Here is a 25,333-nt window from a genome sequence, read left to right on the forward strand (position 1 = left end):
ATGTAGGGCATTTTTGTAATTCGTGCATGGCTGTTCCGGGACCGAAGCTTGAGTCATCGTTGTTTGATGTGCAGCATGGCGCTCGATAGCCGATATGTATGGGTTTATGTCTTATATCTAAAACGGATAGTTTGAGTTCCGCTATGTTTCCGCGCTAACTTTCTGTACTGTAAGGTCGGAAACGATTCTGTTCTGGCCGCCGCTGCACTTTTCCAATTTCACCGCACGGATCTCAGCAGCTGGAAGGACGCTCGCTTTGAATGTTGTCTGTCGCGGCTTAGATGAACGAACACCTCGCGATAGACCACGAGGCTCGGTAATTTCGAACCCGCGGGCGGTGTCTCGGGTTGTACGCTGTTCGACAGAAACCCGAAGCGCTTCGCCAAGGGCCTACCGAATCGGATGTGTTTTTCCCCATTCGTGAACGCCAGCGCACTATCTCGACTCGTTGAGTTTGAGGCTGGCTCCCATGGGTTTGAATATTTCATCATTGAGCATGCACACGCTGTAATAACCGGCCGGACAACTCGTGGCGATTGCCATCGATGAATAGCTTGTTGGTCCCTTGACATTGACTGATGTTCGCCCATCATGGGTAGTAGGTGAGATCGCAGAGCGTGATTCCGAGGTCCCCCGACGTGTTATCGATCGCGTACAGCAGTAAAACGGGCTCGCCGTTCGTGATTCCCGGGATTGTGACGTACATGTTACACATTTACGAGACACAGCGGTATACTTTCAATATGGCTACACCCAAGTACAAGCTGGGAGTGATTTATCCTAAAAGCAATAATTTAAGTGCTACCGAACTCACGCACATTAAAATCGTCGTGGATGCGAAGGAGGGTTCCCACTTTCGAGCTCGATTTATGGTCATGTTGGGGATAAACGAGAAAGACTCGTTGCCCTCATCGTGGGTGGGAAGGGGAAACAATACCTAGGCGAAACCATGACCACTGATAAAATTTATAAGATGTCCGATGGGGACATCCATAAACTGTATGCTAGAGATACGAATCCCGATTCGGTGCCGAAATGACGAAAACCATAGGGTCGACTCTAACGCAATGTTACACCATGATCTCTTCGTCTCTGCTTCTCATTCCACCGGCATGTCGACCTTATTTGTGAGAAGATCTCGACGCAGATCAGTTTATCGGTCACGCCTTGAACACCATCAGTTGTGAGTTGTATCACAGATACGGTGTATTCTTAGCTCCCATCACCGCGGCGATCATTACGGCGAGGCCCTGTCAATTTAAACATAAATGTTCGACTACTGATATACAGGATGACGGTGCCGAACACCGAAACGACTCCTGCGATAGAGGAGGAAACCCCCCCCAGAGTGATTGATACAGACATTTAAGAAACCCAAGAATAAAAAAAGTAGCCGCCGGTAAAAAAGGGGGGTTAGCTAAGCATCATAAACCGACCCCGCCGTGGATTCTGTACGCTGTGGCAGCCACTGTCGTGGGTATCACCGCGGTCGTATGGCTCCATCAACAAAAGACACCACCACCACCACCACCACCACCGGTGGTGACCCCCTCGACAAACCACAATTAGAGGTAAACCCACATGTTATGTTATAATCATGTCTAACCCCGACGGAAAAACATTCGCCATAGGCTACGCTCGATTGAGCAAAATGATCACCAAACAACCGGCATCCAAACTAGATTTCAACCTGCAAGACATGGGCATGCTCGTGCTCGACTTGGGACTGGCGATGGCCACCAAAGAGATGCTCGTCAAGCAAGGTATCATTCCGGAAAACATAATAAAGAAAGTATAAGATATATAAAAAATGGCCACGGTCGCGATCATGCTCGGCGGGGCTCTCATCAACGCCCTGGCCTTTTCGGGGAGCAATTATATCTTTTCCTGATTACGAATGTCCAACTCGGCCGAAATCGGTTTAAACGGAAACGCCACTTAATTGGCCGTTGAGCCACTGCAGCCGCTGCTAACCGAAAGTAAAAAAAAACGATGGAAAGAATCGATTTCATCAACGCCCCACTCCAACGCGAAAACCACGCCCTTTGAACGTTCAAGGACGTCGACGACGCCATGCGACAATACTACCTGCTTACCGGCAAACGGCTCGACCCCCTCGGCGGCGAACCTACCCTCTCTCAGTATTACACCCCTCCCAAGGCACAGCTAGACTGGGAGCTGATTTTTGTGGCCTTAGGATTAGCCGCCACCATATGGATCGCCAAGCAATTAGACTAAAACATTTATTTATGTGTCTAAAATATATTTACATGTGTAAAGATGGGACGACGTGCACCGTTTCAGTGTCAGAACGTGCTTCTCGGAAAAACCGAAACCTGCGACAGGAAATGCACCACCGACTATTGCGGCATCCACATGATGTCCATCAGAAAGGGTTTTGTCAAGTACACGTGCGAAGTGTGCGGGATTGGCGTGAAATGTCATTATCGTCTTTGCAAAGCCCATGGAGCGGACGTTGTCCAAGGTCATCTCATCTACTTGACGAAAAGAGATTTTCTCAACGAACGTTACCGACTCCTCAGAATAAACATTAAAAAAAAAGAAAATATGTGCGCTTCATTGAACAACCTATTAGACATTTGACTTCGCACTTGAATATAATTATATTTAAAAAAAAAAAAGTCGCACATTGATATAGTAATCGTTACGACCGTCGGCGAACTCAAAGGTTATTCTCGCATGAGGAAACTCAAACTGCTCACCTTGCTCGACATGAAGTATGTCAAGCCCCCTACCGTGCGAGACCTCAAACTCCGAGCTAAAGAACGGGGCCTGAAGGGTTATTCTCGCATGAGGAAAGCCCAACTGTCCACCTTGCTTGAAGACACCGAGCCGGTCGAGTTGAGATTCATGCCGACGGACCATGCCGTGGGTAAGTATCTGAGAGGCTGGAAAATGACCGTGCAGTCTAACATTGACGTCAACAGCATCAAACCTCTGATCGCCAACAAAGTCGAAGAAGATGATTTAATAAGTATCAAGTACCAGTTGACCATCCACATGTCACTCAACAAACAGCAGACGGATGGCAGTACCGAGTTCATCGAGCCTTACTTCAGAGGCAAGCAGGAAGTCGTACTTCAATCAACTCGATCCCTTCGACCCTCGATACCTCGCTACAAAGAATACAAGAATCGTTGGAACGGTGGACGCACAGGGGCTCCGGGTGAGTGGTGGGAAGTATCAACACCATCTATTTGGACATAGCGAACTACTTACCGTTCAGAGGCGGATTGTACTTAGACTTGCCTCCATATTACAAGCATAAAAAAGCCATCGTGAACGTTAAAAACAGCGACGATCACTGCTTAAGATGGGCGCTGAGATCTGCCTTATTCCCCGCCGATTCTAAAGTGGCGAACAGACCTTCGGGCTATCCCGCAGACGATGGGCTGAACTTGGACGGTGTAGACGCACCCACACCCATCTCTCAAATGACGAAGGTGGAAAAACAAAACCGTTTAGCCATCAACATCTTCGGCCACGAAGGCAATACGACGATCGTGCACCGAATCAGCTCCAGGCCCGATGATGTGCGCAGAATCTTGTCGAAAAAGGCGACCTGTATCATTACGTGTGGATCAATAGTCTGAGCCGACTGTTGTACAACCAATCGAACCACAAGGAAAAGAAACATTTCTGCGAACAATACCTGCACAGGTACAGTCGAGAAGACCTGCTGGAAGCGCACCGGGAGAATTGCCGAGGCGTGGGAGAGACGGCCGTCTTAACGTTCATCAATCGCAAACATCAAATGCCTGTGCCTTACGTCATTTACGCCGACTTCGAAGCGCTCATTAAACGGGTCGACCACGTCATGTCGCCCGACACGAATCAGTTTCACGTACAAAACGCAAGAACACCAAGCCTGCGGGTTCGGGTACGTGGTCGTCCGATGCGACGGACGAAAGAACGCTCCCATGATCTACCGAGGTCCTGACGCAGCTGAAAAGTTACTCACGTTCTTACAACGTGAAGAGGGAAACATCAGGGAAGCTTTGTCAGACCCTGCCCCGATGGATATGACGCCGGAGGATAAACTGGCTCACGAAAAGGCTAAGCGTTGCTACGTGTGCGACCAACCCCTGAACAGGGATGTCGTGAAAGATCATTGCCACATCACCTGTCGATAACGAGGTGTCGCTTCATAACGCTGCAAGTAACCTCCAGCTTAGAATCGATCCCCAAACCCTCCCCAATTGTTCCACAATTTGAGAGGGTATGATGCTCACTTGATCATGCAGGCCATCTCGAACATCAAGGGCGATATCAAATGCATCCCCAGCAACATGGAAAAATACATCTCGTTCTCGCTCAACAGTCTGAGATTTATCGACAGTGCTCAGTTCCTCCTGTCATCGCTCGATAGTTTGGTCAAGCCAACGATACCTTCCCCATCACCGATCGATACACCGATGCGGCGACTCGACGTGTGGGAGAAACTGGGCTGCAAGAATCTTGGCGACTACCACAACCTCTACTTGAAAACGGACGTCCTGCTGCTGGCCGACGTGTTCCAGATGTTCAGAATGATGTGTTTGAAACAGTATCAACTCGACCAGGCCTGGTACTACACCAGCCCCGGTCTCTCGTGGGATGCGCTGCTGAAGAGTTAAACTGGAATTGCTCACAGATTACGACATGCACCTGTTTGTCGAGAAAGGCATGCGCGTTGGGATTTAAATGGTCTCCAATCGGTACGCGAAAGCCAACAACAAATACGTGAAAAACTTGACTTGAGCAAGCCCACCAACCACCTCCTGTCTCTCGACGCCAACAACCTGTATGGCTGGGCCATGAGTCAGTCCCTACCCTCCGTGGGGTTCGAATGGTTGGACAACGATGAGATTGATATCATGAGCAACGCGCCGGATTCGAACAAAGGCTACATCCTTGAAGTGGATTTGGACTATCCTGCGGAACTCAACGCTGCTCACAGCAGCTATCCGCTGGCTCCCGAACGGTTGACGGTGAACCGATACTGGATGTCGGTCTATCAACTAACATTGCTCGGGAAAATAAACTGGCCAACGTGGAAAAACTCGTTCCAAACTTGATGCACAAGACCAAGTACGTGGTGCACTATCGGAATCTGCAACTGTACTTGTCGCTGGGCATGAAGCTAACTAAAATACATCGGGTGCTGCAATTCGATCAAAAACCCTGGATGGAACCTTACATTCGGTTGAACACCGAATTGAGAAAACGAGCCACAGCGACTTCGAGAAAAACCTCTACAAACTGATGAACAGTTTGGTGTTCGGTAAAAGCATGGAAAACTTGAGGAAACGCGTCAACGTAAAACTTGTGCGATCTCACGAGGAAGAAAAACTCAGGAAACTCATAGCCAGCCCGGCCTTCAATTGAAGCAAGCTATTCGATAACGACTTGGCAGCGTTACACATGAACAAAAGCCACATCAAGCTCAACCGACCTGTCTAGGTGGGGATGAGCATTCTCAACCTGTCCAAACATTTGATGTACGACTTTTATTACAACCGACTCAAACCACAGTACAGCGATTGGTGCGAGCTGCTGTACACCAACACAGACTCCTTGTTGTTGAATATACGCACCGAGGACGTGTACGAGGACATGGCGAAACACCTGCAGCTGTGCGACACCAGCGATTACCCCCAACACCATGCCCTTCACAACGCGACCAATAAAAAGTTCCTCGGCAAGATAAAGGACGAATGCACAGGGACACCCATAGCTGAATACGTCGGATTGAGACCTAAAATGTATTCCATTCAAAAACCAATGACGGCGAAATCCGAAAGACGAAAGGGGTGAAGAAATACGTGGTGAAACGACACATCCAACACACCCTCTTCAAACAGGCTCTCTTCGATAAACGCACGTTCAAACACCCCATGAACGCGTTGAGAAGCGAAAAACACAACATCTACGGCATCACTCTCAACAAAACGTCGCTGTCGCCCATGGATACCAAACGATGGATTGCGAACGATGGCATCCATACTTATAGCTATGGGTACCAACAGTAGGCCTCGACGCATTGGGAGTTTCCGAGACCCCCAATAAAGGAAACTCCACTTGATGCGTCGAGACAATTGAATGAACGATAGCGTGTATACATCATGGAGAAGGTTTACTACAGCCCTCGGGGTTACTGGAAAGGTGTGAGCGCCATCCCGAAGCTAGCCAAAGCCGATCGCGTCTCCAAGGATACCGCCAAAGCTTGCTTAAAAAACAAGCCATCTGGCAAGTATACCTGCCGGCTCCCCGATACATCCCGAGAAGAAAGTTTGACATTTCCATACCCAATCGTACCCATCAAGCCGACCTCCTGTTTCTCCCGCATGACAGGGTGAGAAACAAAACGTACAAGTACGCCCTGACCATTGTGGACATTGCCAGTCGCTACAAGGAAGCGGAGCCGTTGACAACCAAAGATTTGAGTCAAGTCCCCAAGGCTTTAGAATGCATCTACAAACGCAGTCACTTGACCTGGCCGACCAAAGTACAAGTCGATCCCGGATGCTAGTTCATGGGAGCAGCTGTTATCGAAGCATAAAGTCCAGGTGAGACGAGGCTTGGCCGGAGCTCATCGGAGCCAAGCCATTGTCGAGAGATTCAACAGGACTTTAGCCAAGCGTTTGTTCGGACATCAGTATGCCAAAGAGATGGTCAACCCAGAAAAACGATTGACGGAATGGGTGGTACGCTTACCACGAGTGGTGTCGGCGATCAACAACGAAGTCACACGACTCCTCGATAAAAGACCTGTCGAAGCCATTCGAATGAAATCCGTGACGAACGAATCGGCTGCGCCATCGCATCACGGCCAAGAGAAAAAATTACCGGACTGGGTCGTCGTGAGGTATCTGTACCAGCCCGGTTAACTCGAAGGAGGGGATAAACGTCGCTCCACAGACCCCATATGGTCCATGCAAACGTACCAAATCGACCGAGTGGACATCAAAGATGATGAACTGAATTTGTATTACTTGCAAGACGGACCGGGTAGGGGATTCGTCCGAGAGGAATTGATGATCGTCCCTCACGACACGGTATTGCCCCCTTCTTATTAAAGATTCGTCTTATGTATCTCATTATCAACATGTGGAGATTGATCGAGAAACGGTTGTTCAGACGCATCAGGGTGGACGTCAGTGGCCTCGATATTTATGACGCCCTGCATCGAGTCATAAGTCGAGGGAAATTCACCAGCCTGTACGACAGTTTAGGTCTCGTGGGCACCGAACGGTTACAACGTCTCATGGATACGTTAATCGATAATAGCCTGACAACCAGGGAACGCACCGCCCCGTACTCCACCTACTCTGTAGCTTACTTGGACGAGTTCATGGCAGACCCACTCCATAAAGTCGTTGCCGAATATTACGGCTACATTTAAATCCAGTCCAAACCCCGTTTGCTTTCCAAGCTTATGTAACCCGATTATATAATAATTGATTGTGGCTTCTAAAAATTTTCAGCGTCTGGTTTCAAACATCCTTTTCGCTACAACCCTAATACGGCTGTGTGCCTTGCTTTGTATTCACTACCCGCGTGACAGGCCACAGCCAGAGAAATACTCTGACGTCAGGTCTAGACGGTGTGGCTAAGCTCGGCCGTCATCTTTGTTTGGCTTAGCAACGACGGATCTGCCAGGCCCGCCGTTACTAGGCTGGGCCACCATCTTGTTTGGCTTAGCAACGACGGCCATACAGGGCTGCCGTTACTAGGCTGGACGACCTTCTTATTTAACTTAGCAACGACAGTGCTTTTTTCACTTGCAAAAGTTTACGCCGATACCCCGTCTCGAACTCGCATCACTGGATTATGAGTCCTACGCTCTACCATCAAACCACCAGGACTGCCAATCAGTCAATATTTGGAACTTTGGGTCTAGGCTGGAGGCACATCGAAGGATGCCTCTCGATAGACCCTCGCAGTTTTAAAGGGGGCTGGGTAGGCCTAATACTATAGACCTATGTGAGCACGTGTGAGGTGATACACCTACTATAGACCTGTGTGAGCACGTGCGAGGTGATACACATACTATAGACCTATGTGAGCATGTGTGAGGTGATACACCTACTATAGACCTATGTGAGCACGTGTGAGGTGATACACATACTATAGACCTATGTGAGCATGTGTGAGGTGATACACCTACTATAGACCTATGTGAGCACGTGTGAGGTATGATTCTCTGTGTTGTGTTTCCAGAAAGTAGTGAATGATTCTCTGTGTTGTGTTTCCAGAAAGTTATAAGTAACTGATCCTCTGTGTTGTGTTTCCAGAAAGTAGTGAATGATTCTCTGTGTTGTGTTTCCAGAAAGTAGTGAATGATCCTCTGTGTTGTGTTTCCAGAAAGTAGTAACTGATTCTCTGTGTTGTGTTTCCAGAAAGTTATAAGTAACTGATCCTCTGTGTTGTGTTTCCAGAAAGTAGTGAATGATTCTCTGTGTTGTGTTTCCAGAAAGTAGTAACTGATCCTCTGTGTTGTGTTTCCAGAAAGTAGTAACTGATTCTCTGTGTTGTGTTTCCAGAAAGTAGTGAATGATTCTCTGTGTTGTGTTTCCAGAAAGTTCTGTGTTGTGTTAAGTAGTAACTGATCCTCTGTGTTGTGTTTCCAGAAAGTAGTAACTGATTCTCTGTGTTGTGTTTCCAGAAAGTAGTGAATGATTCTCTGTGTTGTGTTTCCAGAAAGTAGTAACTGATTCTCTGTGTTGTGTTTGCAGAAAGTAGTAACTGATTCTCTGTGTTGTGTTTCCAGAAAGTAGTAACTGATTCTCTGTGTTGTGTTTCCAGAAAGTAGTCACTGATTCTCTGTGTTGTGTTTCCAGAAAGTAGTAACTGATTCTCTGTGTTGTGTTTGCAGAAAGTAGTAACTGATTCTCTGTGTTGTGTTTCCAGAAAGTAGTAACTGATTCTCTTTGTTGTGTTTCCAGAAAGTAGTGAATGATTCTCTGTGTTGTGTTTCCAGAAAGTAGTAACTGATTCTCTGTGTTGTGTTTCCAGAAAGTAGTGAATGATTCTCTGTGTTGTGTTTCCAGAAAGTTATAAGTAACTGATCCTCTGTGTTGTGTTTCCAGAAAGTAGTAACTGATTCTCTGTGTTGTGTTTCCAGAAAGTAGTAACTGATTCTCTGTGTTGTGTTTCCAGAAAGTTATAAGTAACTGATTCTCTTTGTTGTGTTTCCAGAAAGTAGTGAATGATTCTCTGTGTTGTGTTTCCAGAAAGTAGTAACTGATTCTCTGTGTTGTGTTTCCAGAAAGTAGTCACTGATTCTCTGTGTTGTGTTTCCAGAAAGTAGTAACTGATTCTCTGTGTTGTGTTTGCAGAAAGTAGTAACTGATTCTCTGTGTTGTGTTTCCAGAAAGTAGTAACTGATTCTCTGTGTTGTGTTTCCAGAAAGTAGTGAATGATTCTCTGTGTTGTGTTTCCAGAAAGTAGAAAGATTCTCTGTAACTGATTCTCTGTGTTGTGTTTCCAGAAAGTAGTGAATGATTCTCTGTGTTGTGTTTCCAGAAAGTGATTCTCTGTGTTGTGTTTAAGTAACTGATTCTCTGTGTTGTGTTTCCAGAAAGTAGTAACTGATTCTCTGTGTTGTGTTTCCAGTAAAGTCCAGAAAGTAACTGATTCTCTGTGTTGTGTTTCCAGAAAGTAGTAAGTAACTGATTCTCTGTGTTGTGTTTCCAGAAAGTAGTGAATGATTCTCTGTGTTGTGTTTCCAGAAAGTAACTGATTCTCTGTGTTGTGTTTCCAGAAAGTAGTAACTGATTCTCTGTGTTGTGTTTCCAGAAAGTAGTAACTGATTCTCTGTGTTGTGTTTCCAGAAAGTAGTAACTGATTCCTCTGTGTTGTGTTTCCAGAAAGTAGTAACTGATTCCTCTGTGTTGTGTTTCCAGAAAGTAGTAACTGATTCTCTGTGTTGTGTTTCCAGAAAGTAGTAACTGATTCTCTGTGTCTGTGTAGTGAATGATTCTCTGTGTTGTGTTTCAGAAAGTTATAAGTAACTGATCCTCTGTGTTGTGTTTCCAGAAAGTAGTAACTGATTCTCTGTGTTGTGTTTCCAGAAAGTAGTAACTGATTCTCTCTGTTGTGTTTCCAGAAAGTAGTGAATGATTCTCTGTGTTGTGTTTCCAGAAAGTAGTAACTGATTCTCTGTGTTGTGTTTCCAGAAAGTAGTAACTGATTCTCTGTGTTGTGTTTCCAGAAAGTAGTAACTGATTCTCTGTGTTGTGTTTCCAGAAAGTAGTAACTGATTCTCTGTGTTGTGTTTCCAGAAAGTAGTGAATGATTCTCTGTGTTGTGTTTCCAGAAAGTAGTGAATGATTCTCTGTGTTGTGTTTCCAGAAAGTAGTAACTGATTCTCTGAGTTGTGTTTCCAGAAAGTAGTGAATGATTCTCTGTGTTGTGTTTCCAGAAAGTTATAAGTAACTGATCCTCTGTGTTGTGTTTCCAGAAAGTAGTGAATGATGCCTATGGTAAACTTCTGCCTCTGGGGACAGTGAAACCACCAGGTCAGGGGTTCTGCACCCTACTCAACATCAGCGTGTGCACTGCCACTGAGTCACAGAAGGAGGTCAGTAGCTGCTGGCGTGACACCGGCTCCACATGGAGGTCACAGAAGGGGGCATCACCAAGTCACCATATCTCATCAGGGGGGTCACTTGTCTCATCATCGGGTAACCATGTGTCATGGTGGGTCACTGGTCTCATCATTGGGTCACCATGTCTCATCAGGTGGTCACCATGTCTCATCAGGTGGTCACCATATCTCATCAGGGGGTCACCATGTCTCATCGGGGGTCACTTGTCTCATCGGGGGTCACCATGTCTCATCATCGGGTCACCATGCCTCATCAGGGGTCACTTGTCTCATCATCAGGTCACCATGTCTCATCAGGTGGTCACCATGTCTCATCAGGGGATCACCATGTTTCATTAGTTGATCACAACAGGTCTCATTAGGAGGTCACCATATCTTATTAGAGCACGACATGTCTCATGAGAGGGTCTGCTCAAGTCATGGAGAGTAGGGGTGGACCAAGGTAGTTGTGGCAGGAGTCATCACAGGACCAGTATTGTAATAGAATGTGTCATTTGGGTGCTGTCAGAGTGTGGTTTAATACCCATGTCGATAATATTCGATATGAATCTTTTTTAAGTATATAAATAATCACGCCAGAAACCATGCTTGATGTTGTCAACAAATCTCATATCCTTATCTTTTATCAGTTCCAAGTGCTTGTGTACAACCCGATCGGGAGGTCAGTGACCTACAATGTACGTCTACCAGTGGTGGGCAGCGCCTTCAGTGTCACCGGACCCAGTGGGGAGGCCATAGTGTCTGAGGTGAGTCACCGGACCCAGTGGGGAGGCCATAGTGTCTGAGGTGAGTCACTTGACCCAGTGGGGAGGCCATAGTGTCTGAGGTGAGTCACTTGACCCAGTGGGGAGGCCATAGTGTCTGAGGTGAGTCACCGGACCCAGTGGGCAGGCCATAGTGTCTGAGGTGAGTCACTTGACCCAGTGGGGAGGCCATAGTGTCTGAGGTGAGTCACCGAACCCAGTGGGGAGGCCATAGTGTTTGAGGTGAGTCACCGGACCCCGTGGGGAGGCCATAGTGTTTGAGGTGAGTCTCCAGATGGAGTGGGGAGGCCATAGTGTTTGAGGTGAGTCACCGGACCCCGTGGGGAGGCCATAGTGTTTGAGGTGAGTCTCCAGATGGAGTGGGGAGGCCATAGTGTTTAAGGTCAGTCAACAGACCCAGCGGGGAGGCCATAGTGTTTGAGGTGAGTCTCCAGACCCAGTGGGGAGGCCATAGTGTTTTTTTAGGTGAGTCACCGGACCCCGTGGGGAGGCCATAGTGTTTGAGGTGAGTCAACAGACCCAGTGGGGAGGCCATAGTGTTTAAGGTCAGTCAACAGACCCAGTGGGGAGGCCATAGTGTTTGAGGTGAGTCTCCAGACCCAGTGGGGAGGCCATAGTGTTTGAGGTGAGTCTCCAGACGGAGTGGGGAGGCCATAGCGTTTGAGGTGAGTCACCAGACCCAGTGGGGGAGGCCATAGTGTTTGAGATGAATCTCCAGACCCAGTGGGGGAGGCCATAGTGTTTGAGGTGAGTCAACAGACCCAGTGGGGAGGCAAAGTGTTTGAAGTGAGTCACCGGACCCCGTGGGGAGGCCATAGTGTTTGAGGTGAGTCTCCAGATGGAGTGGGGAGGCCATAGTGTTTGAGGTGAGTCTCCAGACGGAGTGGGGAGGCCATAGTGTTTAAGGTCAGTCAACAGACCCAGTGGGGAGGCCATAGTGTTTGAGGTGAGTCTCCAGATGGAGTGGGGAGGCCATAGTGTTTGAGGTGAGTCTCCAGACAGAGTGGGGAGGCCATAGTGTTTAAGGTGAGTCTCCAGACCCAGTGGGGAGGCCATAGTGTTTGAGGTGAGTCTCCAGACGGAGTGGGGAGGCCATAGTGTTTGAGGTGAGTCTCCAGACGGAGTGGGGAGGCCATAGCGTTTGAGGTGAGTCACCAGACCCAGTGGGGGAGGCCATAGTGTTTGAGGTGAGTCTCCAGACCCAGTGGGGGAGGCCATAGTGTTTGAGATGAATCTCCAGACCCAGTGGGGGAGGCCATAGTGTTTAAGGTCAGTCAACAGACCCAGTGGGGGAGGCCATAGTGTTTGAGATGAATCTCCAGACCCAGTGGGGGAGGCCATAGTGTTTGAGGTGAGTCAACAGACCCAGTGGGGAGGCAAAGTGTTTGAAGTGAGTCACCTGACCCAGTGGGGAGGCCATAGTGTTTGAGGTGAGTCAACAGACCCAGTGGGGAGGCAAAGTGTTTGAGGTGAGTCACCTGACCCAGTGGGGAGGCCATAGTGTTTGAGGTGAGTCTCCAGACCCAGTGGGGAGGCCATAGTGTTTGAGGTGAGTCTCCAGACCCAGTGGGGAGGCCATAGTGTTTGAGGTGAGTCACCAGATCCCATGGGGAGGCCATAGTGATTGAGGTGAGTCTCCAAACTCAGTGGGGCGGCCATAGTGTTTGAGGTGAGTCTCCAGACCCAGTGGGCAGGCAAAGTGTCTGAGGTGAGTCTCCAGACCCAGTGGGGAGGCCATAGTGTTTGAGGTGAGTCTCAGACCCCAGACGAGAGTGGGGAGTGGGGAGGCCATAGTGTTTGAGGTGAGTCTCCAGACGGAGTGGGGAGGCCATAGTGTTTGAGGTGAGTCACCAGACCCAGTGGGGGAGGCCATAGTGTTTGAGGTGAGTCTCCAGACCCAGTGGGGAGGCCATAGTGTTTGAGATGAATCTCCAGACCCAGTGGGGGAGGCCATAGTGTTTATGGGGAATAACAGACCCAGTGGGGAGGTCAATAACAGACCCAGTGGGGAGGCCATAGTGTTTGAGGTGAGTCTCCAGACCCAGTGGGGAGGCCATAGTGTTTTTTTAGGTGAGTCACCGGACCCCGTGGGGAGGCCATAGTGTTTGAGGTGAGTCAACAGACCCAGTGGGGAGGCAAAGTGTTTGACGTGAGTCACCTGACTCAGTGGGGAGGCCATAGTGTTTTAGGTGAGTCACCAGAACCTGAATAGATTCTTCTTGTGTTGCACATGCAAACATGCAAACCATTATATTATAAACATAGTCATATTGATATCGACTTGTGTACCAATCTCCCTCGTGGTGTAGACACCAACATGTGTAGCGATCTCCCTCGTGGTGTAGACACCAACCCATGTAGCGATCTCCCTCAAGGTGTAGACACCAACTGTGTAGCAATCTCCCTCAAGGTGTAGACACCAACACGTGTAGCGATCTCCCTCAAGGTGTAGACACCAACATGTGTAGCGATCTCCCTCTAGGTGTAGACACCAATATGTGTAGTGATCTCCCTCATGGTGTAGACACCAACCTGTGTAGCGATCTCCCTCAAGGTGTAGACACCAACCTGTGTAGTGATCTCCCTAAAGGTGTAGACACCAACCTGTGTACCGATCTCCCTGTAGCGATCTCCCTCAAGGTGTAGACACCAACCTGTGTAGCGATCTCCCTCAAGGTGTAGACACCAACCTGTGTAGCGATCTCCCTCAAGGTGTAGACACCAACATGTGTAGTGATCTCCCTCGTTGTGTAGACACCAACACGTGCGATCTCCCTCAAGGTGTAGACACGAACCTGTTCTACATAGGAAGAGTCATATAATAAATGAAGAATATTAAGATTTTAATCAAAACCATAATTTTGGCAAGATAATGAACTAAGCATTATCATATGTAGTTATCACTAAACACTTGTGTTATCTTGTGATGGGGAAGTTTCAGTGAGTTGGAGGAGATATGCGAAGACAAACCAGACCGAATAGTGACAATTATTTTACTAATATTTTGCCACAATTATCCTAGATTTTCCTAACTTTGGAATCTCTGTAAAACTCTTGAGACATATATTGACTGATTATTTTGAGCCATTGTCACAATAAGGTAACAGAATGTCATGACTTTTCTATTGACAGGTGTATCCCATCTCGGAGGACACATTCCGCATCCCAGAGAGGAAGGGTGCTCTAGCTGCTAATGAACTGGTGTTCTTTGTAACAGTTCCAGCTCTAGGGTTCAACACCTATTTTGTGTCTTTGAACAGTGGTAAGATACCATGTCTGTCTGCTTTACCCCTTGTGCGATACCATGTCTGTCTGCTTTACCCCTTGTGCGATACCATGTCTGTCTGCTTTACCCCTTGTGCGATACCATGTCTGTCTGCTTTACCCCTTGTAAGATACAATGTCTATCTACTTTACCTGTTGTAAGATACCATGTCCATTTACTTTACCCCTTGTAGGATACCATGTCTGTCTGCTTTACCCCTTGTGCGATACCATGTCTGTCTAATGTACCCATTGTAAGATACCATGTCTGTCTACTTTACCCCTTGTAAGATACCATGTCTGTCTAATGTACCCATTGTAGGATACCATGTCTGTCTAATGTACCCATTGTAGGATACCATGTATGTCTACTTTACCCCTTGTAAGATACCATGACTGTCTACTTTACCCCTTGTAAGATATCATGTCTGTCTACTTTACCCCTTGTAAGATACCATGACTGTCTACTTTACCCCTTGTAAGATACCATGTCTGTCTAATGTACCCATTGTAGGATACCATGTATGTCTACTTTACCCCTTGTAAGATACCATGACTGTCTACTTTACCCCTTGTAAGATACCATGTCTGTCTACTTTACCCATTGTAGGATACCATGTATGTCTACTTTACCCCTTGTAAGATACCATGACTGTCTACTTTACCCCCTGTAAGATACCATGTCTGTCTACTTTACCCCTTGTAAGATACCATGTCTGTCTACTTTACCCCTTGTAGGATACCATGTATGTCTACTTTACCCCTTGTAAGATACCATGACTGTCTACTTTACCCCTTGTAGGATACCATGTATGTCTGCTTCACCCCTTGTAAGATACCATGTCTGTCTACTTTACCCCTTGTAGGATACCATGTATGTCTGCTTCACCCCTTGTAGGATACCATGTATGTCTGCTTTACCCCTTGTAGGATACCATGTCTGTCTACTTTACCCCTTGTAAGATACCATGTCTGTCTACTTTACCATGTTAGATGATGCTCTCTTCCCTTAAAGGTGCTGAGAGCCAGGTGCCACCAAGAAAGTCATTTACCGTGGGTGCTGACACAACTATTGGGAATCAGGTGGGTGGAATGTCGTGAAACCTACTGTACACTCTACACCGGATGACTCCTGTTTCAGCTGATGTATGTCTGTGTATATTTTGTGACGTAAGCTCTGTACGCTTGCTTAGTAGGTCATTCCTCGTTTTGAAACTTTAATGGGACCAGATAACCCCTGTGGAAATTTACTTAATTTTTCCTTATCCTGACTCATGCTCTTTTTGCTTGTCTTCTTCTTCTTGCGAACATAGTGGAACACTTGTATCTCCCTAATTGAAGCTCCCTTCAATTTAAAATCACTAATTAGTATTCACCACGAGTTACCTCCCTTCCACAAGCGCGGGAACGAGGGCGCCACCTCTACCCATGTGCCTCACTCTCTCCTTCTTCGCCCAGTGAGCTGGACGTGAGAGCGCCTGTGTCTCCCGACACACTATATCCTTTGAATTATATTTAGTTAGTTACCTCGTATAGACATCTATAGAGGTTTAGCTAGTATCCTTCAACGATTATATATTGATATTTAGTCGCTTTTTCTACAGTTTATTCACGGACCGCGGTTTGTTTCAGTGGATTACGTTGATGAAAATTCTGTACTATTGCAGATTACGTTTTTTATGCTGCTGCTGATCCGCCTTTAATATGATGTACGGCGCCATGTTTATTATATTCACATTGCAGTTGCGGTACTAATTTATCCAATTCTACCTTTTATTAATATTTACTTTGCGCTTGCACTTGCACAGCAGATAGGTCGCGTGATGCAGAGTCTAGTATGACTGATACACGGAACCCCTCGCCAGTCTACTGCTGTTGGCCGACTCCCCTCCCGTGTGGTGTTCCGCTAGAGTGGTGGAGAGGTGTGGGACGTAGTCCGCCATCTCCAAGAAGCATCCTGCTTCCCCAGACATCCCATCGTCGCAGCAGAAGACTAGAGGGTTTTTCTACTACATCTCAACAACCGAGACCGTTCCCATCGAAGTTTGGGCCTGTATGATGATCAGCCGGTCATCATACCGGATGTACATCAAAGATTGACCGATGTCGGCACAGATCAGCATGCAGCCTGATGTACCAACGCAGATATGCTGATGATCGCCCTGAGGGTCCCATCATTACCAACACTCAACGCAGACGCCGTGACACCCAGGGCAGCGCCGACCTCTGAGGGAAAATCAACGAAGTCTACTAGGACTTTCTCAACCGAGATTGTTCCAGCCGATGACCTGGACCTCTACGATGATCAGCTGATCATCATCCCCGACGCACGCCACACAAGAAACGACCGGTGACAGCTACAACGACATCAGCAGAGATCACCATGCAGCCTGATGCCTCTACACTGATGTCGCATGACGATTTTCCGTGGACCCTCCATTAACACCGCAGATAAAGCACCGACGACCTCGTCGCAGACCATCCCAGAAGACATGATGCGACAATTTATGAACATCATGGAGGACCAATATCTCGCGTAGCAGGGTCCGAAGTTTGCGAAGGCTCCAACGTGACAGCACCCCAGAGGCACCCCCGCCAACGTAGCAGCCAGGACGATGTCACCTTCGCGAAGGAAGTCACGGACCACCTTGACGAAGGACCTAGATGTACAGCTCTTCGAAGGCCTTCGCGAAGGCGAAAGGACCTAGATGTACAGCCTTCGCCAAGGCGGAAAGAACCTAGATGTACAGCCTTCGCGAAGGACTTCGCGAAGGCAGGATAGATCATCACCTTATGCGGTTTCATCCCTAGATGTGGACTCGGACCATCAGACATCACGGAAGCCTTCGAAGGTCATATCGTCGTTCCCCGGACCGACGCAGAGGAAGCTTCGCGAAGGCATGCGCCGAAGGACACCTGAATCCAGATCATCATCATCTAGAAGGACATCGAGGGACTAAACAAGAGCAGCGAAACTATCAACGTTCCCCTCACAAGTCTCCAGAAGATCAACCCATAGACAAGTTGATCATCGATATCAAGTATAAGAACTACAATCGTATATTGGTTCTGTTGAATCCATGACGAGACGTATGTTCGCTGGCCTAAATAGATCTAGAACGATCAATTAGACACTTATCACCAGACTTCGTGAACACCTACTTCTGAATATGATAAGATGATCCATGCCCTACTTAGGCAAGCGCCACGATCCCACATCCTGTTAAACACAGAGGCTGTTCAAGCAAGCGCATATATATATTTATATATATATATATATACTAATCGGGCTTTTGATTTCGACACCTTCAGCGATGGTCGCGAAGGCTAAGTGGCTCCAAGTCTACTTCACCCAGAAGATCTAGAAGGGATACTTCGAGAACTTCGAAGTCTCCGGGCGCTCACCGAGGAAGTCTCCTCCAAGGTTTCCATATACTAGCCACTCGTCATATATAGCTACTGCCAGTCCGTCCGTTCAAGACGCCGCATAAGTTGATTATCAACTGTATGCCAGATGCCGCCTATAAGCCTCACGCGAAGATAATTGCTCAGGCTATTTACAACACAGAACGCCGCTGTATTATTAGTCAACGACATTTCATAGATCTTCACAGAAATCAACTATTCCGTATAAATTGCTAATATACAATCTCGACGACGATACGATTATCTACATGCGTGACCATTGCGCATATCTGCAGACAATTCAATATCGAAATTGAACAGCAGCCTTGTTACAGCGCAGTATAACTCTTAATCGCCAAAGTTTCTGAGAAGAAATATGTACAACAAGTTCAACGTTAATTCTACAATTATGACGATACATTCATGTATACAGTCTACAAGCTCACAACTTGCAAGTTGTTTATACCCTTATATATAAGGAAGTCGGAATTATATTCAAAACTGAAATTATTTTCACGACAACCAGGAAAATAACCTACCCAGCATAAAATTACAGAGCCGAGATATTTTCGCTACCGGAGGTTTCAAGCGTTACCATTAACCCTCGAAACACGTGGTCACCGGATAACTTCGGGAAGCTACGGTGAAGACCGACGTTTATGCTAATATCAACGACGACAAGAATTTATTCAAGGTGGGTTTTTCCGCTACACCGGTGACATCACAGCTGGTATTATACAGAATCAAAATGCCTTGTTCTGATTGGACCGCTGAGGACAACGACCTACACAGAGGTCGATCTCTATTCACAGTTCAAGACTTACGCCACAAGTGACAACTATGTATCAGTGAACGAGCAAGCCTCATTACAGTCCAGTTAACCTGAACATTCATTATTAGACTGCCTTTCTTCAAGTTAGAGACCTCCCTGTCAAGTTAAGACGAGGATCGGCAGTCAGGCGATTTTACATAAAGTTCAACGAGGACAGACACACCTGGTTGTGCACCTACATCGTCAAGGACTTCGCGAGCTTAATTACCTAGACGAAAGATACAAGTGGATCTAAATCCACAGCGTTTCAGACTACAGCTGAATTTCATCAAGCGACTAACACAACTAGATGGTTAGTAAACCTACTAAACTTCTGTTTGGAGAATAAAACGGAAATTTCACGCCAACCTGGGGATATGAATATAGTGTTCCAACACCTCACAAGTGAGGTTTATGAACACGCCTGGATGACATACTTGGACCCCATGATACGATGATTCTATCAAGATGGCCAGCAAGAGCACTGTAAATTTATCTCCACCAAACCAAACAGGAGGAAAAAATGCAACAGATTATTTCCTCTATCATCAACTTCACGAGTGAAGTCTCATGTACTATATCTCCATTTGGATCAGAACTGTCATACTACGTGCATATGCGGATGGACCTATTCCGACCCTCCATGAGCTTAATACTCATGATATTATAGCTTAACTTCTACAATTGTTGTACACAAATGTGATTGAAATAATGGAGGGTTTATTTCTGAAATCCGATATGGTGGTTGCAAACCATTATCTGAGAGATATCACCACCGAGGACGTCTCAGGTATACACCAATTCGATCCCATGGTCCTCGCACAACAGCTGACAGTTCCTCGGAGAAGATAAGTCAATCTAACAGATTTTTACTTATCTTATAACAATACTAAATAGCTTCATGCTATATATAATTTACTTAAGTTCCTTTTATCATCACAGTACTATGATTATTACATCATACAATATATAAGTTAACAACTCTACAGAGTTTGTTATTATATATATTTACCTTAAGTTATTCATATCTTAAGAGTAATACTATGGTTACATGATAAATGCATTAGGTAACTTAAGCTAATTATACCTTAAGCATAGTACTATACTCATATTATTAAAATATATTGGCTAACAAACTCTAAGGAGTTTTGCTATTATATAGGTAGCTTAAGCTTATTCATATCTTAAGCTTAGTACTATGTTTATATCATATAAGTAGATTAGCTAACAAACTCTAAAGAGTTTTTTGCTATTTGGCTTAAGTATCATCATATTTCTAAGCAATATGGTTATATTATAACATGTATTAGCTAACAAACTCTACAGAGTTTTAGCTATTATATATGTAACTTAAGCTTATTCATATCTTAAGCTAGTACTATGTTTATATCATATAGGTATATTAGCTATCAAAACTCTAAAAGAGGGTTTTGCTATTATATATTTCTGGCTAAAGTTTCATCATATTTTAAGCTTTATGGTTACATTATAACATGTATTAGCTAACAAACTCTACGGAGTTCTTGCTATTATATATGTAGCTTAAGTTTTCCTTCATAAGCTCAATACTAGGTTTATATCATAGCTAACAAACTCTAAAGGGTTGTTTTCGCTTATTATACAATTAGCTTAAGTTTCATCATATCTTAAGCAGTATGTTTACATTATAAAGCAGATAGCTAACAAAACTCGACGGAGTTTTGTTATTATATATATATAGCTTAAGTTTCATCATAACTTAAGCTCAGTACTATGTTTTTAACATAAAAGTATATTAGTTAATAAACTCTAAGGAGTTTATTTTGCTATATACATTTAGCTTAAGTCTAATCTTATCTTAAGCTTAGTACTATGGTTACACTATAAACATATTAGCTAATAAACTCTACAGAGTTTTTGGCTATTATATATGTAGCTTAAGTTAATAATATCTTAAGCACAATACTATACTCATATTGTAAAATATATTAGCTAACAAACTCTCACGGAGTTTTGCTATTATATATGTAGCTTAAGTTCATTATATCTTAAGCACACTACTATACTCATATTGTAAAATATATTAGCTAACAAACTCTACGGAGTTTTGCTATTATATATGTAGCTTAAGTTAATTATATCTTAAGCAGACTACTATACTCATATTGTAAAAATATATTAGCTAACAAAACCCTACAGAGTTTTGCTATATATGTAGCTTAAGTTAATTATATCTTAAGCTCAGTACTATACTAATATTATAAATATATATTAGCTAACAAACTCTACAGAGTTTGGCTATTATATATGTAGCTTAAGTTAATTATAGCTTAAGCACAGTACTATACTCATATTATAAAAATATATTAGCTAACAAACTCTACAGAGTTTGGCTATTATATATGTAGCTTAAGTTAATTATAGCTTAAGCACAGTACTATACTCATATTATAAAAATATATTAGCTAACAAACTCTACAGAGTTTTGCTATTATATATGTAGCTAAAGCTTATTCATATCTTAAGCTCAGCATTATATCTATATCATATAAGTATATTAACTAACAAACTCTAAAGAGTTTGCTATTATATAATTAGCTTAAGTTTAATCATATCTTAAGCTTAGTACTATGTTATATCTTAAAGTATTTTAGCTAACAAACTCTAAGGAGTTTATACTAGCATATTAACAAGCTTAAGTCTATTAGTCTTAAGCATTGTATTAATGTTATATATACTTTATCATAATAAGTACATGGTAATAACCTTTATATGGCAGCTGATAAGTTAGCAGCAGGAATTTATCAGTTCAGTGCCTTTATGAAGTTCCCATAGGGTTATTACAATCATCACAGTTCAAATCACTAATTATTAAAAATCCAAAGTATTAGATATTCCCACCTCCGTTCCGTAGGATGCTACAAGCAAAAAGAGCATGAGTCAGGATAAGGAAAAATATGTAATTTTTGGAGTAAAATTGATATTTTATACTTATCCTGACTCATGAGGTCAGCCCTCCCATCCTCCCCAAATAACACTTTGGATTTCCCTGTAAATTCAAATGTTGGGCTCAGTATATGAGGAGAGAGTGAGGCACATGGGTAGAGGTGGCGCCCTCGTTCCCGCGCTTGTGGAAGGGAGGTAACTCGTGGTGAATACTAATTAGTGATTTTAAATTGAAGGGAGCTTCAATTAGGGAGATACAAGTGTTCCACTATGTTCGCAAGAAGAAGAAGACAAGCAAAAAGAGCATGAGTCAGGATAAGTATAAAATATCAATTTTACTCCAAAAATTACATTTTTTGATATAGTTGTGATTTACTGCAAATCGACAAAGTTTTGCTGGCAGGAAAGTTTTGCTAGTATTGCGAATGAACTCTGGGCGCAAACTTTCCAGGCGTAATGACGTCTCTCATTTTGTTAAGCAATTATTCCCGGTCCATGTAAATTACGTGATCAAACAATGTCAAGAAGTCCAGATGTTCGCCTACCGGTAATATTCCTTAACACAATGTACATACTTCACAGCAATCACTAACATATTGCATGTACTCACGTCTCGTAATGAAGTGTAGTCGACAGTAAATGGATACGCATACATATTTTGTTTCGCCGAAAGTCATAATTAGTGTAGCTGAATGATAACATTCCAACAAACTGCTTCCACAGTGCAAATAGCGACATTGCATGAAACCTCATCGGTGACAGGTTAAATTGTTCCATGCATAAAAACTATCCGTCAATACTCCAAAAAAAACTGTCGCATAACCTTAGTTATGATTATAAATATTTTACATTTATAGAGCAGAGCCTGCAATGAAAATGACACAATACTAGAATATATTTCTCTTTATAAAACAATAGTTTCAGATACTATCTTTTTAAGATCACTGCATCACAATTCATTTCGGTATATTATCGAGTACGTTTTAACTAAATCATTGGTAGGGGAACGTGTGCACTGCACAGCTAATTGCTATTTCCGGCGTTGTAAACGAGACAGTTACACAAGGTAATCTTAATCCCTGCATATAAGACAATGCCTAGCAAAAACAAATTAGAACTGAATAGGTAAATATATTTCTCTAGCAATGTTTAATTGCAAATTTGACGTCTTTGGTCTTTTCTTGTATGTTCGTTCACGCGAAGCGATACTATTTATTGCCAACAATTTGACTTGTTTTTACAAGAGGAGGACTCGCAAAACAATCACGACGTAGAGCTGGTTGGGTTGTTGATCACGCAAAACATTGACGACGGGGAACTTTGTCGACTTACAGTACTTGATTCTTTGTGTATGTATTGCCTGTGCGTTTTTGCGTGAGTTGATGGGTGTGTGTTTCAGTACATCAGCTGATGGGTGTGTGTTTCAGTACATCAGCTGATGGGTGTGTGTTTCAGTACATCAGCTGATGGGTGTGTGTTTCAGTACATCAGCTGATGGGTGTGTGTTTCAGTACATCAGCTGATGGGTGTGTGTTTCAGTACATCAGCTGATGGGTGTGTGTTTCAGTACATCAGCTTGACATTTGATGGGATCTCCGGGCAGCTGAAGTCCATGAGGAACCTGAAGAAGAACCTGGACATCAGCCTCGGGCAGAGCTTCATGTTCTACCCAGGCTATGCAGGCAACAACAGCGGTGATGTGAACCAGGCTTCAGGCGCCTACATCTTCCGACCAAATGCAACTTCTGCCACCAACATCGGCAGTGGTGCTCAGCTGTCTTCAAGCAACTACATCCGAGAGGTGAGACATTTGTGGAGGATGAAGGCAGGATGAAGGTGGAACATCTGTAGTGAGTGAGTGAGTGAGTTTAGTTTTACGCCGCACTCAGCAATATTTCAGCTCTATGGCAGCAGTCTGTAAATAATGACATGTGTCAACCAAGTCAGCGAGCCTGACCACCCAGTCTCGTTAGTCCCCCTTAAGACAATCATTGGTTACTGAAGACCAATTCTAACCCCAGATCTTCATGGGTCAGAACATCTGTAGTGAAGGGTGGGTGTTTGTAATGGAGAATGGGTAATCTGCCAAAAGTTTCAGCAAAATATATACCTGTCAGCTGTAACAGTTTGGAACTGGGGAATACAGTTGCGTCTTGTAATCAACAAAATCTTCCTGAAATGACTTCAGTATTGAAACTGAAGAAAGGATTGCTAGATTAAAGTATGAATGTAACTGATAATGATGGAATAATGACTCATCTTTCAGGGCAGGCTTGTGCAGGAAGTCTACCAGCAGTTTGCACCGTGGGCTACGCAGGTGATTCGAGTGTATGAAAATGAGCAGTACGCCGAGTTCCAGTGGACTATTGGCCCAATCTCGATAGATGACAAGATTGGAAAGGAGGTGATCACTAGATACACCACCAACCTTGCCACACAGGGCCGCTTCTTTACTGATGCCAATGGCAGGGAGGTGTTGGAGAGACAGCGCAACCACCGTGACACGTGGGACCTCAACGTGACAGAACCTGTTTCTCAGAACTACTACCCTGTGAACAGCAGGATCTACCTTCAGGACACCAGCAGGAACGTGCAGTTCACTGTCCTCAATGACCGTTCTGAGGGCGGCAGCAGTCTGGGCGATGGCTCCCTGGAACTGATGCTGCATCGCCGCCTGTTGAAGGATGATGCCCGCGGTGTGGGGGAACCCTTGAACGAGACTGGGGCTGATGGGAAGGGTTTGATTGTCCGAGGCTACAACTACGTGTTCCTGGACACCATTGCCGACTCAGCTAGACTACACCGCGACCTTGGGGAAAGACTCTTCATGGCACCATCAATGTCCTTCACTAATGTACAAATGAAATATGCTGACTGGAGCAAGAACTTCAGAACAAATGTAAGAATACGTTCTGTGTAGAGTGAGTTGGATTGAGTGCTGGATTAAACTTATATTACTTATTTCTTTTTCAGAAGAAGTCCTCCTTGGGGTACATATAAGCATTAAAATGTCCATTTTAAAACCTACGACAGTTGTAACTATATTCTAATAAAAATATTTACAAAACAAAAAACACATTTTTGTCTTGTGAGACCACCCCTACAGATCCCCTGAGGGCCCCTTACAGGCAAGAGCAGGTAACTCTAGCCGTCAACCTCGCACCTCACTTTTCATGCTGTCATTCATTATGAAAGACGTGTGTGTGTTCATCGAAGGTATGCTACTTCTACCTACGGCAATGAGTGGTAAAGAGTTACCTGCTGTATGTATGGTTCCATTTCTTCTGCATGGGCTCTAGATGGAATTTATAGGTGGAACTTTTCATTCATAAATTGTTGTAACTTTGCCAGTTTGGTTCCCATTTCCAGCCATGTGGCAGGCAAGATGGCAGATCGGGTGGCTTACATTCGTTCCTTGTTGTGTTGCGCTTGGCGTTCACAAAACTAGGACGGGTGTATATATGTTTACCATAAGCTAGGCTTGCCTAATTAATTTCGCTTTCAGTGAAATTAAGGTAAGTCGGAGTTGGTAATTTAGCATGTACGTTGTAT

At 44.7% G+C, this 25,333-nt stretch overlaps 1 protein-coding gene across 5 annotated transcripts in view; it reads left to right on the forward strand.

The window, feature by feature from the left end:
- LOC124291560 (lysosomal alpha-mannosidase-like) overlaps positions 1 to 25,333 on the forward strand; it is a 56,761-nt gene that overhangs the window by 22,372 nt on the left and 9,056 nt on the right. For all 5 annotated transcript variants that reach the window (XM_046728576.1, XM_046728577.1, XM_046728574.1 and 2 more), the window contains 6 exons: positions 10,466 to 10,585; positions 11,242 to 11,358; positions 14,509 to 14,638; positions 15,656 to 15,723; positions 23,349 to 23,582; positions 24,048 to 24,680. In XM_046728576.1, coding sequence (XP_046584532.1) covers positions 10,466 to 10,585; positions 11,242 to 11,358; positions 14,509 to 14,638; positions 15,656 to 15,723; positions 23,349 to 23,582; positions 24,048 to 24,680 — 1,302 coding nt within the window. The remainder of the gene's footprint in view (positions 1 to 10,465; positions 10,586 to 11,241; positions 11,359 to 14,508; positions 14,639 to 15,655; positions 15,724 to 23,348; positions 23,583 to 24,047; positions 24,681 to 25,333) is intronic.

This window comes from Haliotis rubra, unplaced genomic scaffold, assembly GCF_003918875.1.
Source record: "Haliotis rubra isolate DU_JTF1 unplaced genomic scaffold, ASM391887v1 Scf496, whole genome shotgun sequence".
Lineage (NCBI taxonomy): Eukaryota > Metazoa > Mollusca > Gastropoda > Lepetellida > Haliotidae > Haliotis > Haliotis rubra.